The sequence below is a fragment of the Strix uralensis genome, chromosome 15, assembly GCF_047716275.1.
Source record: "Strix uralensis isolate ZFMK-TIS-50842 chromosome 15, bStrUra1, whole genome shotgun sequence".
Lineage (NCBI taxonomy): Eukaryota > Metazoa > Chordata > Aves > Strigiformes > Strigidae > Strix > Strix uralensis.
The window spans coordinates 13,800,387-13,815,516 of NC_133986.1; the positions used below are offsets into that span (position 1 = coordinate 13,800,387).

At 38.7% G+C, this 15,130-nt stretch overlaps 1 protein-coding gene across 1 annotated transcript in view; it reads left to right on the forward strand.

Annotated features, from left to right (window-relative positions):
* The window catches only part of TRIM66 (tripartite motif containing 66), a 49,512-nt gene extending 35,341 nt beyond the window's left edge, over positions 1-14,171 (forward strand). The window contains exons 11-20 of the mRNA XM_074884460.1: positions 2,387-2,659; positions 2,891-3,113; positions 6,264-6,324; positions 7,036-7,210; positions 7,982-8,289; positions 9,828-9,951; positions 11,486-11,560; positions 12,789-12,941; positions 13,551-13,769; positions 14,085-14,171. Of these exons, the coding sequence (XP_074740561.1) occupies positions 2,387-2,659; positions 2,891-3,113; positions 6,264-6,324; positions 7,036-7,210; positions 7,982-8,289; positions 9,828-9,951; positions 11,486-11,560; positions 12,789-12,941; positions 13,551-13,769; positions 14,085-14,144 (1,671 nt within the window). The 3' untranslated portion in view covers positions 14,145-14,171. The remainder of the gene's footprint in view (positions 1-2,386; positions 2,660-2,890; positions 3,114-6,263; positions 6,325-7,035; positions 7,211-7,981; positions 8,290-9,827; positions 9,952-11,485; positions 11,561-12,788; positions 12,942-13,550; positions 13,770-14,084) is intronic.
* The last annotated feature ends 959 nt before the right edge of the window (positions 14,172-15,130 follow it).

Consider the following 15,130-nt stretch of genomic DNA (forward strand, 5'->3'; position numbering starts at 1 on the left):
ATAAGTAAGGGAAGATGCGTGTAGTGATTAGAAGAGAATAGCCACAAGGTCTCCAGTTAAGTTGCTGTGCAGCTTTGGGTGGTGTGCCCACCACGTGTGTGCCTCAGCATGCCCATTTCCAGTGGAGCACAGCATTAGATAGTTCTTATTGACTTGGACAGGAATTTGTGGATGCTTCGTGCTTTTGAGAATCTAACTAATTCTTTAAGTACCTCACAGGGACTTAATTAATGCTCACAGTGGACTTTGAAATAAGGGGAAAAGGCAAGGCTGATTACAGTTCATCTGCTCAGTTCAAGCACTAATTCTGCTTCTTTGTTTTATTTTCTATAAGTGATATGAGAACAATTCACATGTTTATTTTGTCATCTGAAAAAGGTTTGTGATAAAAAGAGTGATGGAATGAAAAGTAAAATGTGTACTCGATAGGCCACAATTGTCACTGCATGTGCAGGAACCTGTTACAAGCAAATTATGACAGCAAATGAACATTTTTTGATCTTTGGGGACGTCTTTAGGATGTGTGACCATGAAAGCTGGATTCCTTTCTGACCTACATATATTCCTTTGGTTTGAAACCTGAGCATTCTTAGGAATGCTCTATCAGAGTATATGGAAAATTGTGCCTCCACCAATGCATTTCCTCATTTGCTGTGTTCTAGTTTTCAGCTCAAATGTAAGGTAGGAAGAAGGTGTTTGACTAGTTCCAGCTGGTTCCAAGAAGTTGTTATAGCTCAGACTGCTTCAATTCAGGGACACTCTGCCTCAAGAGGAGGAAAATACCCTGGCTGCAGAGACCAGGGTCTCTGGGGTGCCTTCTACATGAAAGTACTGTTTAAAAAGACTTACTAGAGCACTGTGTGGTAGAATGGCACAAACCTTCCCTAGCACTGCAGGAGAACTGACCTCTTTCTGTCCCAAATGCAGCCTATTTTGTCTCATTGAATATGAGTGGTCACTGCTGAGGGAAAGCTCCTACTGTAGTGTCTATTGCAAACTGAGGAAAAGGAAATTAAAACATCCTTAGGTGGAAATTAGTCTGTGGGCAGAGTGTTCTCTTAGCACACAGGTGATATGCATTGCAAGCAGAGGAATTAAAGACTGACTTCTTTGGCATTATGTAGGATTTACACAGGCACAACTGACAACTCAATCTAGTCGACTGTCTTTACGACTGTTGGATTAAGATGGACAAAGGTATCAAAATCCAAAATGGAGTAACAGTTGAGAAAAATACTAATTAAATCTAGAAAATGGGTCCTGTCTCAGATTCACTTCTAATTCACAGGCCCCTAGCAGAAAAATAAGTACAACAATGAAATTAAACTCTAATTCAGATGCAATCAACACATTTCTTTTGTCTTGATTTATATTACAATGATTGATACTGTATTGTAGACAAATGAAAAGGATTTATTCAGTCAGTTATCAAGGGTGAAACAGCAATGAACTATAATGAAATAAATGGAAAATTACATATTCAAATGACACTGATCTGCATGCTGCTTAAGACTGCTTATATTTGCTTCATATGGATGCTGGAAGAGTCCTGATTTCAGTACACGTTCCCGGATGTAAGGCAGCTTAAGGAAGTCACCTAGACAGGTGGATTTGCTTTGTTTTGCATGACAGTATTTCTGTGGTTTTGACAGTGACAAATCACGAGACAGTAGAAAATGCATGTTGCTAAAAGTATTCAGAGACTTTGGTAAATATTCCCCTTCTTTGGAAACTAGACATGTACATCCTTTCCTCAGTACATGTAGGATGTTTCTGGATTTACACTATAATATTTAAAGGGCAGGTGCCTTAGGTTTTAATGGGGCAGACTCACTAACTAGCATAAAGTTTTCAGCATCATTAACAGTATCAATAGTTTCATCCACTTGTGTCAGATCTGAATCTTATTTCTTCTAAATCTTCTTTCTGAATAGTGATCTGATGATTTTTGAATAAAATGATAAGATTTCTGATCTGAATCTTATTTTGTCTGGAATAACTTAATGGAAGCTAATAGGGTTTATATCAAGGATTGATTTAGTACAATATTCTACATGCTTAGATTTTCCATTCATTGTAGGGAGTTAAAAATCAGGATCCCTTGGACTGGTTGAAGGAAGACAGGTTTTGTAAATCACAGAGGAGTAACCTAGGTGTCTCCTTTTCCAGTTTTCAGTTTTAATGGTGGAAACTCTAAAGCTTTTGGAAATGGTGTAAGATTACAATAGATACTTTCAAGGCCTCATGACACAACTGGTTGATTATGTATAGCTGAAACAGTGTCTCATCCATTATAGAAAGAACAGTAGCATTTTGCTGATGAAAAGCTTATTAACGTATTGTGTTTTGGTTTTTGGTTTTTTTTTTTTTTTTTTTCTTTTCCCAGCGTTCAGCATCCTTAAGCATTGTGGGCTTTTCGAACAGTTTAGAAATGGAATTACCTTCAACAAGGTTATCTAGCTTGGCTGAGCCACAGATGCAAGGTGCAGCTGCTGTAACACTTGTCCCATCCCCGAACGCCCTTTGTGACTGTGATGCTCCGCCAGAGTCGGTGCCCAGCTACAGCTTGGCGTTGGGCAGAGCACCAAGTGACCTGAGTCCTGGGGCTGTCGCTGGCCTCGCACTAGGAGATGCCCTCCAGGGCAGCACTAACTGCAAGGTAGGAATTTTTTGCACTAACTGCAAGGTAGGAATTGCGCAAACTCCTCTACTGAAAGGGAATTCACTTTCATTGACAGCACATGTTATTGTTAGTCAGTCAGTCAAAGGCAGCTATTTCAGAAAGCTTTCCTTATTTGGTCTTTGAAGACTGATTACAAATTATTTTCTTAAAATGGAAAGAAAGAAAACTACTAATAAAATTTGATTATTTTTTTTTTTTCCTTTGAAGCTGGAAAAAGAAGACTTCAGTACTGTAGATCATCCTCTAGAAAACAGCTTGGCTAGTGCTGGGCAAGATGTATTTAATGAATTAACTCTTTCTATGCAAAAAGTGCTGGAAGAACCTATTAATCTTTCAATCAAAAAATCTCAACATTGCACTTCTGAACTGCTCAGCAACACTTCTTTCCTGCCCATGAATGCCAGAATGACACAACTTAGAAGCAAAGAAGGTACCAGGCTTTTCATTATTTCATTTAGGTTTTTGGTCTGTCTTTCTTAGGACTGTGCATTGCAAGCATTGCAAAGCAGTGTGCTCGTTAATGTACTTACATATAAATGTGTATTTGCAGCAAGCTTCAAATATTATCAGAGTACTTAATCCAATGGAAAAGCATGTTTGATCTCATTTGTGGAGGAAAAACATGGAAATGATATGCCTTGAAATTTTAACATCCTTCATCTATGAACCAGAAATGAGTATGTCTGTGTGAAGTACCTGGAGTATTAGTTCTCTTAGAAGCACTCCTGTTAATGAGACCTGCAGTTATGACTATTGAAGAGCTGGTTTGAAGAGTCCAAATTAATTAAAACCCTCCCTACTTCCAAAGTGTAATGTGCCTTCACATCAGTAGCATAGCAAATTTTTGTTAGGTTAATATATTGCACAGTATGTGCATTTGCTTGGCTCTGTCTACTGTGGAACATTCCCTTCAGCCAAGGCCTATTTCTTCAGCCTTGGTGGAGAATTAGACCTTGCTTAACTCTTTTCATGGGCAAATTGCCAGCATCCTTGTGCTACAGTGTAAAGCCTCATTCCTGCAAACACTAAAAGTCAATGGGACTATTCATGCAAGCAAGGGATTGCAGGATCAAGCTGTTATCCTGTGACTTATGCCAGTATTTGGCTGCTTTTCTCTGTAAAAGATGAATTAATATTTCCATCTCTATGCTGTATTTTTATTCAGAGAATTCTAATTAGTACAAAGGAGGCCTAGCTCAGTGAGCCAAGGAGATGGATTTGTCTTCTCTTACGTGTACTATGCCAAATTGTGACAATTATGCCACAATCATTTCTGTGAGTTGTAAGAATCAGGTGCACCCCTAAAAAGCTGTGCCTCAGTCAGTCTTAAGTGTCTCTGAGAGGAGCAGCTTTGTAGTATCTGGTTTGGGCCATGTGACACTAGACACAGAAAGCAGCCCCAACATATAGAATCTCACTATCTATAACAGATGTTACAGATTTGCTCTGTGCAAAGGGCAGGTCCTGTTGTGCAAGAGGATGGAAAGACAGGAGCATTGAATTCAGTTTTCACAAGGAAGGATCAGAAGGGAGCAATTCCCATCCTGCTCTCACTGTTTAAAGGTGTGCAGTGAGGGGACACCTGAGGAGATACAGTCACCATGTGCAATGTGCACCAGTGACAGAGATTAACTGTTGCAAAGGCACGTTATCTTAGCTAGCGGCTCTCAGTAGGACTTGATGGCTTCAGCAGTGATGTGCTGCCAAACCACACTGCTTCTGGTGTATATCTCCAATGACTCATCCTTTTCTAATATCAAATCTAAACATTTCAGCTTAATTTACAACAAAATACTTCTTATCCTAGCCTCAAGGGATGTGGTAAAAATTGTACATAATTTCATCATTTTCCCTCTTACAGCCACTTTTCTTCTTATCATGGCTTGCATAAACCCCTTCCGCTTCTCTTCCCTAGACTAAACAAATCTGATGGTTTCAGTCTCTCCTCATGGCTCAGGGTTGTGCTTTTTAAAACCACTTCATTCCAGCTGCACTATTCTGGGTGCTCCGCAGTGAAGGATCGCTGCCCACAGCTGCGGCTGAGGCCTCTGGGGTGCCATGCAGAGGCAGGGTATCAACTTCTTGTGTTTTACATTCCTCACTGCTGGTAATACACTGCAGGATGGCATTTGCCTTTTTTGTAGCAGCAGCAGCAGCATTATGTGGTCGACTTGCATGTAGTGAATGGTCCACATTAACCCTTAGTTCCTTCTACAGAACAGTTCCCTAGTCAGTTATTTTCCTTTGTTATTACATTCATCTGATCCTTCATACACATAATACTTACAGTTACCTCAGTTCAGTCTTACTGATTTAGGAGATTTTTTTCTCTGATGTATTAAGTACATTTTTTAATTGTCAACATCGCTCACAGTGTTTGCAACCCCTCTACTTTTATTTTATAGGTACTATTATTTAATGAGACAAGTTGCTGATGGAAATGCTGATTAATATTAGGAACGCAGCACTACTGGAACATCTTCTGGCATGACTGTGCCACAAGAACTGCTCCTTCAGCTCAGTGTGCAGTCACCCTTTAGTAATTCTGTCCAGAGCCATGACTACCACCCTTCACCTGAGAAACAATCACAAATGCATAACACTTTAGGAATGACGTAAAATGCACCTTTCCTTGTCAGTTTTGATTGTATTGTTTCCTGTGGCTGGGAACAACAGGGTGTCTTAGAGGCACAGTGCTTTCAAGCCATGGGTTAGGTACCATTGACCTGAGCTAGATTTTCTTTAAAAAAGCATGTTTTCCTGGCACTCACTTATCTGCGGATAGCCATGATACATGGTTTGTTTTCCTGTTAGTATTGTCTATGTCAGACTAATTCCTAACAAAAGGAGGAGTTACTATGAAATTTGTCGGTGGACTGGTATTTACAAGGGCATCCACTGGGGCATTCATCTCTACCCCATCCCATCTCTCCAAAGTTGTTTTATTACTTTTGTGTCTAGTATCAGTCAAGAGCTACAGTTACTTGTGTGCTTATACAATGATAGTTTTGAATTCGTATGATTATATGTTACATATGTTGGAGGAGAGAAAGGAATCATACAGTGTAGCTTTCATCCCTCAGTGGCAGATTTCCTTTCTGTTTTCAAGTAACTAGAATTGTCCAGAAGCTTCTTAGCGTGGAGCAGGAGACTGCAGAGACTTCCTGAGCCTCAGGGGTTCAGACCTCAGTAGGTCTGTTTTTCTCAAGTGAAGGCTGTATAGCAAAGGGATTACTTATGTTGTTCCATGTGTATAGATGAATATGGCATGGCTGTGTACATATATAATATGTACATATAATGCCCTGGGAATGTAACCATTCTGACAAAATATTTTAGAAAGGCTCCTCATATTCAGGACAGAAGCTGTGGTTGAAAGCAAAGAAAAAGACAAAGACTGTATCCCAGAATAGAAAATAGCATACACATTTTCTATACATATAGATGAAATGATTCCATAATTCACTTACGCTATCATATTAAACACCAGTCAGAAGTACATGAATATTGAAGTACTTTCTACCCTAATCTGACTCTGATATTATAAATATTTTATTCATTTTCTTATCTTCTGTTCCAGATTCCAATAACTGTGAAAAGGAACATTTTGAAATGGATATGAAAAGCAATCAGAATGTCAGGTAACAGAGTCTTTTTTTATACAAAAGCACTGGCCATGAAATTTTATGCACGTATTTAGAAAATTTGTCATACTTAATGGTAATGGAGAACTTAAAAAGAATGTAAGATTCTTTAAAGATAATAATTCTGTAAGTTGTAAAGTATTCTCTTAAACTGGAAAACAATTTAAAAGAAGTGGTGAGTTCATGTATTTTTGTTATTCTATGTAATTTTCCAGAATGAATAAAAAATTGCAAACTTATTTCACTTGATTAGAAACTGTTTAGTCCCAATTAAACCTAAAAAATGTAAGGGGAACAGGATTAACATTATCTCAAAAAATTAATAAAATTTTGATTTCAGCTCCTGCTGTGATAATATTTTAAAGTAAACTTGATGATGTGCTGTGTTCCTGCTTGAAGCCAGCTACACTGAAAAGTATCAAGCACAACTTAAATTGGAATAATTAAAACAAAAATATACAGAGCAGGGCAAAGTTTTAGCACAGAAGTTAGTAATGCATTTAGACATATGATTAAAGTGGTTGCATTCACATTTCTTAAAGAAGCAGCCTGTGAAAAAAATCTAGATTTTCAATGTTTAGCCATCAGAGTCACAGTTACAAAGGAAAAGAAGCACAAACAACAGTGCGTGAAAAATGTTGAAACTGAGTAGGGATGAGAATTTTGTGGAGTATGACTGAATTTAACCATGTCTTATTTTGGTTGTAGAGCTGGCCCTAAGGAGCAGAAGATCCCCTATGTGCGACTGGAACGTCTGAAAATATGTACATCAGAAGTGGGGGAGCTCCCGGTGTTTAAGCTCCAGCCACAGGACAATGAGCAGGAGGGCAATTTCCTCCTGATAATTGAATGTGGGACCCAGTCTTCAAGTATGTCTATAAAGGTGAGTGGAATTTCCTTGAGGCTTTACCTGCTTTTTCCCCTTTATCCCACTGACTTGTACTCAGAGTTTCTGGAAGTTATTATATGCTGAACAGGTCTGTTGATTCATTTCACCCTTGGACACTTCTGTGATCGGTCGAGGTAACAGAGAATGCAGCTTTTAGTTTGCAGTGTAGCTCCCTGATACTTCCCTTTCTGAGAAGTCTGTCTCTAGGACTGGATAGCTGTAGTGTTTTTGTGTTCTAGCAAACAACCTGGCTTATCTGTCTAGTTACAACTATAGGATAAATAGCTTAAAACTGACCCGAATGCATATTTGAGTGATAGGAACCGATTCCAGAAATCACAGTGTAATAGATTTTCAAAATCTTTATTTTTTGTTGCTTCATAGGAGTCTTGAGCTTCTTTCCACAGAAGGAACTGGGAATTTCTGATGGGAATAAAAAAACTATACTCCCTTTTTTTTTTTTTTTTTTCAGCTGTTTAATGTAAAATTTGCAAATAATATTGTAAAGTATCTTATTTCTATCATCTGTGATATGAAGTCTGTTCAGCTATCTCAGTGATATTGCATTGTGATATGTGGTGGGAATGACTTGACCAAGGTGATCTGGCCAGCCCATGGCAGACGTCGAGCCAAGCGTGGGCCTGCTGAACCCCAGTGCCCTCTTCAGTAGAGTTCACTGCAGAGAAACCATTTTGTCTGCAGATAACCACTGCTGTCACATGCTTATAGGATGATTGTATGATCCCAAATTTTTCTTCCTTTAAGATAAATAAAGATAGACCACCTGAAGGAGTGAAATCCAAAGAGGAGAACTCAGAGGACAGAAAATTTCTCATATCCCAGGGTGCAGGACAGACACATTCTCCTCCTGTAGATCCTCCGTCTGTTGATCAGAAGCTCAGCAATGGCATCTCCATCATGAAAAAATCTCCAGTTACTCAGGAAGTCAATCCAATTGAAAATGAGGATTTCTGTGCTGTGTGTCTTAATGGAGGAGAACTGTTGTGCTGTGATCACTGCCCCAAGGTCTTCCATCTCTCCTGCCATGTTCCAGCCCTGCTCAGCTTTCCAGTGTGAGTGTGTATGACATTTCACTAATGTGCTCTGTTTCTGCTCACTGCCTTGGGGCAGAATATATTCTCAGGGATGTATGTGTCAACCTTAAACAAGGGCAAGATCACATCTCTTACTTGTCTTTTTTGTTACTTTTCTTGCAAAGGGAAGAATTGTCTTACATACTAGGAACTTGATGAATTATTAGCAAGAACTGTTTCCAGCTATGTATGCCCTTTCTGCGGTTAGCTGGCCAGTACAACAAAGGAGGTGGCAGACCTGAGCTCTGAAAACATTCTTACCACTTACTAGAGAAGAATAAAATCCTAACATCATGTAACATCTGTGGTGTAGATGTCAACTCTTCTCTGCCAAAACAGTGACTAGCGCAAGGAAAGGGCAATCAGTGAGTTCCTATTCAGTTTTCTAGCCAGTTTTATGGGAAATTTAGGATTGTTTGGGCTTTTGTGGAAATGTCTAGGATATTGATTTCCTTAAGACACAGATTCCCTAGCAACTTGTCACAGATGAATTATATGGGACAAAGAGCCAGAATTAGGTACACGTCGACATACCAAACTTTAAATTGAGGTGGAATAATATGTATTACTGATGGTGTATAATTCTGAATTCTGTTACAAATCATTACCAGGTGGGACCAGAGGCTACTTCATTTGTGTCAAGCCCAAATAACTGTCTCAGCTGAGAAAATATGTTGTGAGATATTAGTTTGGAGATTTTGCTTTGTTCTTCCTGTTCAAAAAGCAGGAATTTCCATCTCCTGGGGTTTTCACTCTTTTCTCTAACAGCTAAGTCATTAAACTTCTAGATTCAAAACAACGTGAAAATCAAGTTTTGGTTTTAAAATAAACTTCCTTGGCAAAATTAAATTCTAATGAAGTGAATTAATTCCTTTAACTAAAGTTCTGTATTCATAGTTCTTTCATATACCTTCATCGATGGCTATTCATGCCCTGATGTTGCAGAAGTTGCATCACTGCCTTCATGAAATTCTTAAAGAAGTTTCTGAAAATGCATCTGCTAGGAAGGGCGCTTATGCACATGAAGAATTACGTCTCTCTGGTTTGGGAACCTGTGTACTAGCACACTTTATGACCGCTTCTGATAATGTTGATTTCTTAAATAAATATGTCAGTTATCATATAAATTGATAATAAATATATCAATTATCAAATGGATCTGGTTTTGTCTTATGAACCAACTGTTGGATATTTTTCCTTAATATTTTTATTTTAAAAACAGCACTTGAATCAGTGCAGCTGCACACACTGCTGGCCCATGATTTCAAACACTTACTATTTTGTCTTTTTCTCTGTGACAGAAAAAGTGCAATGAGTAGAATCTGAAAATACTAAACTTCTAATTAAATTCAAATCTCTTGAAGAACATCTAGTATGATGGATGGTTTCAGGTTGCCAGCTATTGTAATATTACTTAAGGATGAGACTTGTTTCCAAATACAGTGATTACTGAGGTTTGTTATTTGACGAGGTTGCTCACAAAATTTGACACAAGTTTTTGGTTTCTTGTTTTGCAGGGGAGAATGGGTGTGCACGCTTTGCCGTAATCCAGTGAAGCCAGAGGTAGAATATGACTGTGAAAACACACGCTACAGTCACAACTGTAATGCACAATATGGCCTTGATGACTACGACCAGAAGGTGTGAATAACTATATACTGTACTATTTAAAAAAGGACATAGGATCTCAGCATGAGGCTTTGCCTCTTCGTTGGAGATGACTGTTTTGACTCAGTTGCTACTGAATGTTTCAGAGAGTAGTAAATACAACAAAAGCATTGTTAGTATTTAGTTATATCACCCTCTTCTATCTAGACATTGCTGTTCGATTTAAAAATGAATGACATTTTATAGAAAGATGAAACAGATCTGGGATTTCTTTCTCCTTTGAACAGGGTGGTTGCACTCAGCTGCAGAGCAAGCTTTCCTGAGTCAACTTGGCCTGGCTTTTGGCCACTGAATCTTTTTCCTTTAAGACTTGGCACCTTCTCAGACATCTTAGGCCAGTTGCAATGACATTTTTGTGATGTAGACACTTTCTGACTTTCAGTTGGATTGAAATCATCATACAGTCTTCATATGTACCATTAATTCCCTTGAAGATGACATTTAGGCACTGTTAACTCATCCTAGATGAAAGCTTATCTCTTTACATCCCCATTACCAATTTCCTTTACCAAATCTCCCATGAAAAAATGCCTTTTCTTAAAGTCCACTTGGTACTCGGAAGCCACAAGTTCCAAATAAATATCCTGTGTATATTGGTGACAGCTGGACAGGGAGGCTAAGTCCACACAGCTGAGTGCAGGTGCTGAGCTGGCCCTGCACAAATGAAGCCTAGAATAAGGCAGCAGTCTAGTCTGGGCACCACACATAAAGACAACAGCAATGGTTCTCAGAGCACTGGGGCCCCCTGGCAAGGCCTATGAGTATAGCCACAGCCCTGCTCAAATTCATCCATGCTGTTCCCAGGCCCGAGCTACTCTGTCCTTAAAGAGCTGGACATCTTGACACTGACGCTATCCCTGTTTCTATTGCATTGGGTACAACTGGCCAGAAATAGTTGGGATCCGGGTCTTGATTAGTGAGGTTCTATTTCGAAAATGGAGTTGATTAGAAAGTCCATTGCTTGTGAGAAAACGTGGCTTATAATGTTTTTGTAGTGCATATTTTGTATCAGTGAAAAAACTGAAGGCTAGTATAAGTATTTTACAAGTTAATGATGATTAAACAGAAGTGTTTTCATACAGTACTACCAACTACATCACTTACATCCATTTGTATGAATGGATATGAACAGTGTGAAGCATTTTCCATTTAACTGTTCCCACACTGTTGCTGCTGTTCTTTTAGTCAAGATTCAAGGGATAGATCTGGAGTGCAGAAAGGAAATAGTGATAGCGATGAATTCCCAAATGTTTACAGGAAAGATACATGCATATGAAAATTTTTACATAATATTTCTTCTCTTGCATTTCTTGACTATCCTCACTTTCAAAGCTATAAAATGCGATGAGGCAAAACATCCCCCAGGTTAGAGTGAACTGTGCCATTTTACATCAGAAATGCACAGACTACATGAAAAGACCTCTTGTTGTTAGTATTATGATTAACTAAGGGCAAGAATGAAACTCTTTTTTTGAATTAAAATGCATTTCAAATTTGTCTTCTACAGAAGTGTGAAAAGCTGGTGCTTTCCCTGTTCTGCAGCAGTATGAGCCTCCCATTCCATGAACCTGTTAGCCCCCTGGTAAGTACTGCACATGCATGGATTAGAGGGAATCCAAAGAATACTCTGGCACACCTTGCGAGTTTCTCCTTCATCTTCTTGAAAGATATTCATTAGCTTTTTTTCTGAACAGTATTGCTTCCTAGGGAAGAGTAGGTGTTTCACTCTTGCAAGTGCTTTGAAGGTGCCAGGCTGGAGGCATGTAAATGCTGGCCAATGTTCTCAGGCCAGGTTTGGGTGCTAATTTAAGATGTTGGTAGGACACTAAAGGTATATGAGGCGTTCCAGTGATTAAGAAAGTTGACTTGCTGCATACATGATGTCACGTCCCGCCCAGACTAGGACGTGTTTTTAGGACCTGTTTTTGCAAGATGTCTCTCACACATGGAGAACTTGCACTGCCATAGGGGAGGTCTGCTTTAGAAATAACCCTGGACACCCTCTTTTCTGGTGTTTTGCACAAAGGTGGTAATATGACTGTTTTCAGGGGAAGATGTAGAGACTCCTGCTTCGTCCATGTACTCAACATTTGCAATATTAACTGGCTATTTTAAGGAAGATGTAAATTCACGCTACTGTAACAATAGAACACAATGTGAAACAAGTTAGAGGAGGAAAATAAGAGGGAAAAAAAAAAAAGGTTTTATGGGAAGGAATAGTCCAAATAACAATATAAAAATCATTCCACCTAATAAAGCTTGCAATGAATTTATGGAACACATTAGCTAACAAGAAGGTTTTGACCCAGAAAGATTTAAAGAGTGGGATATCGTGGTAGCTGGTGCCCATTGAAAAAGACTTTGGTTGAACTTTAAAAAGAGTACATAGTAGCATATTTTTAGCCAATCTTGGCAGACTACTTCCCACCGTATCAGCTGCCAGTATCTCAGCACGTTATTTTTATAACTGCTTGGGGGAAATGTTAGCTAATTGTCAGTGTTACATATATTACTGATTACAGTCAAATGACGACATTTATATCTGGGGATAAACTTTAGAAAGTGCAAATAGCAAAGTAGTCACTGAAGTGTTCTATTTTCAAGGTCAACCTTGCAAGCAAATATGTTTTTAATCAAACCAAAAAGCACCCAGGAAGAAGATATGCAAGTGTAGGCACCAAAAGTCTAGAGCTCTTACTTGATGCAAGAAATCCTCTGCAGTGACTGCTGTCCAAATTTGGATAGAAGTCATTGGAGAAGAAATGTTTTCATTAAAAAGGTTACAAACCTGCATTTTATTCTTATTGCAGGCTCGGCATTATTATCAGATCATCAAAAGGCCAATGGATTTGTCAATCATACGAAACAAGCTGCAAAAAAAGAACAAGTCCCACTATTCTTCACCGGAGGAACTTGTGACTGACGTGCGTCTCATGTTTTGGAACTGTGCAAAGTTCAATTATGTAGGTTTCTCTAATATGCATGGGTGGGGGGATACAAACCACAGAGTTGCTCTACACACACCGGTGTAACTATTGGTTCCATTGACATCAGATATGGGATTGCAATAAGCAGAAGTATTAATCAGTTTTACTCTTTGGAAATGATGTGATTTTTTTTTTTTTTTTTTTTTTAATGACAGAAATGGAGATATATATGGATCTGTGAACATGAGGTACAAATGGATCTAAAATTAAAGAGGGACATCTTAGTGGACAACTTTTTGGAATGATGCTGCGTTTTCTGTGAGAAGCCAGTCATAGCCAGCAAAATAGCTAGGGAAAATTCAGGTGCATAGAAATTCCTAAGCAAGGATGACTGCTATTCTTTCTAGTTCACTGCACATCTCTTCTTCTTAGAGGTGCAGAAATGTGTTCCTTAATAGCAGCTTCTGGTTTGTACTTACTTTGTAAATACAGAGGGAATAATGGGCTGTAGAAAGTGTGTAGGAGACTAGTGGAGATGCAGCAGACAGAACCAAGGCGAGACATTAGGGTAGGGTAGTCATTTGGTTTTGATCCTTAATGATTTCTGTGGGTGGTAACACTGAATGGTTATTTATTCTCTTACAGCCAGATTCAGAGGTTGCTGAGGCTGGACGATGCCTAGATGTATTCTTTGAGGGCAGACTGAAGGAGATTTATCCAGATAGGCATTTCCCTTCAATGGAACAAGAAGACTCTGATTCTGAAGAAGTGGAGAGTCAGAATAGCAAAATGCTGCCCCAGGATTTTCAGTGGCCATCATATGGACAGGACTGCATTCAGCCTAAAAGGAGACGGCGCCATGCTGTAAGATTGCAAAAGCAAAAGCACTTGGTTGCTAAGTGGCCACCCTGCTAATTCTGTTTACAGCTACTGATGGGAAGTTTTGACAGGGCTGTGTGGGAAAACTGTCAAGCTTCTGTCACAGAGATGTGATCGGTTCTACAATTTTATGTCAAGATCCTCTGAGTGGAATAAAGTGTCAGTTGTGTATAAATGTGTGAACATGAACAAATGAAGTCTCTCAGGCCATGCAGTTATCTTCCTAGCAGAAAACTCTGTCAAGATTTTTAAAAAGACTGAGCCCTCTAGCTATTCATTGTTTGTTTTCTTTGTACACAGGAAAGTGAAAAAACTAAAAGAATGATGTTTCAGCCAGCTAACAGTCTTCCTCAGGTTTGACCTCCTCAAGATACGAGATTTGCTATGAGGAATCCAGCAGCATAACTGACAGAGTTAAGGTGTGTGGGAGGAAAGCAAAGCACTTGGGCTGTTTTTTTAAACTCTCCTATCTGCTGACCATATGCCTTATTTCTAGATCTTGTAGATAGATAACAGATCCAAAATGTTTGAATCTGTCAATATTCCATCTGTTAAATCATGTATACGTTTTGCAGTGTTTACACTGAAGTACTAACGTTTTGGTGATAGGTAATGAAGATTAATAATAAAAGTAATATGTTAATAATGTCTAATACTGCAGTACCATTTTATAATCTGTTCAACATGATATCTCTATTTTATAGAGCACAGGTAGCCATGTAATAATCTTGCAGCCTCAGTATGAATGTTGGCCGTGCTTTGTGATAAATACAATGTGTAGTCATAAAACCATAATCCTGTTGTTTTATTCAGTGATTTTTTTGGGAGCTTGACTGCTCAAGGCCTATGAAATACAGTCTGATTATCTGATTAGCTGTTTCTTTTGAAGCAGAGAATTTTCATTAAATCACGAAAGAACAAGTGCTAATACTTAAGGCTCTGTTTCTGAGTGCATACTAGATGCTCTGTTTGGAAGGAATGATTCTTCCGGTATCTAATTCATGCTTGGTAAAGCAGTGTGGGATTTCTTGGGTCTCAAAGGTAGCATTTTTATACAACCCAAGCCAGTTGTTTTTCTTTAAAGCAGATATTGAAATTCGGGAAATTAACTATGAAGCAAATTACATGGTTATAGAAGTGCCTATAAAATAACATCATATATTCCTGATTTTCTCTTTGCTTATTTCTTGTAGTTGTGATTACCAACAGTGCTAGAAGATGACGATAATGTGTATATGTAGAAGCTCAAACAGAATGAAAGGATGTCTAAGATTTTTTTTCTTTTTTGGCTAAATTCCACGATGTCTTGGCAGAACACCTACAAGGGCTGGAAGAGCAATTTTAGA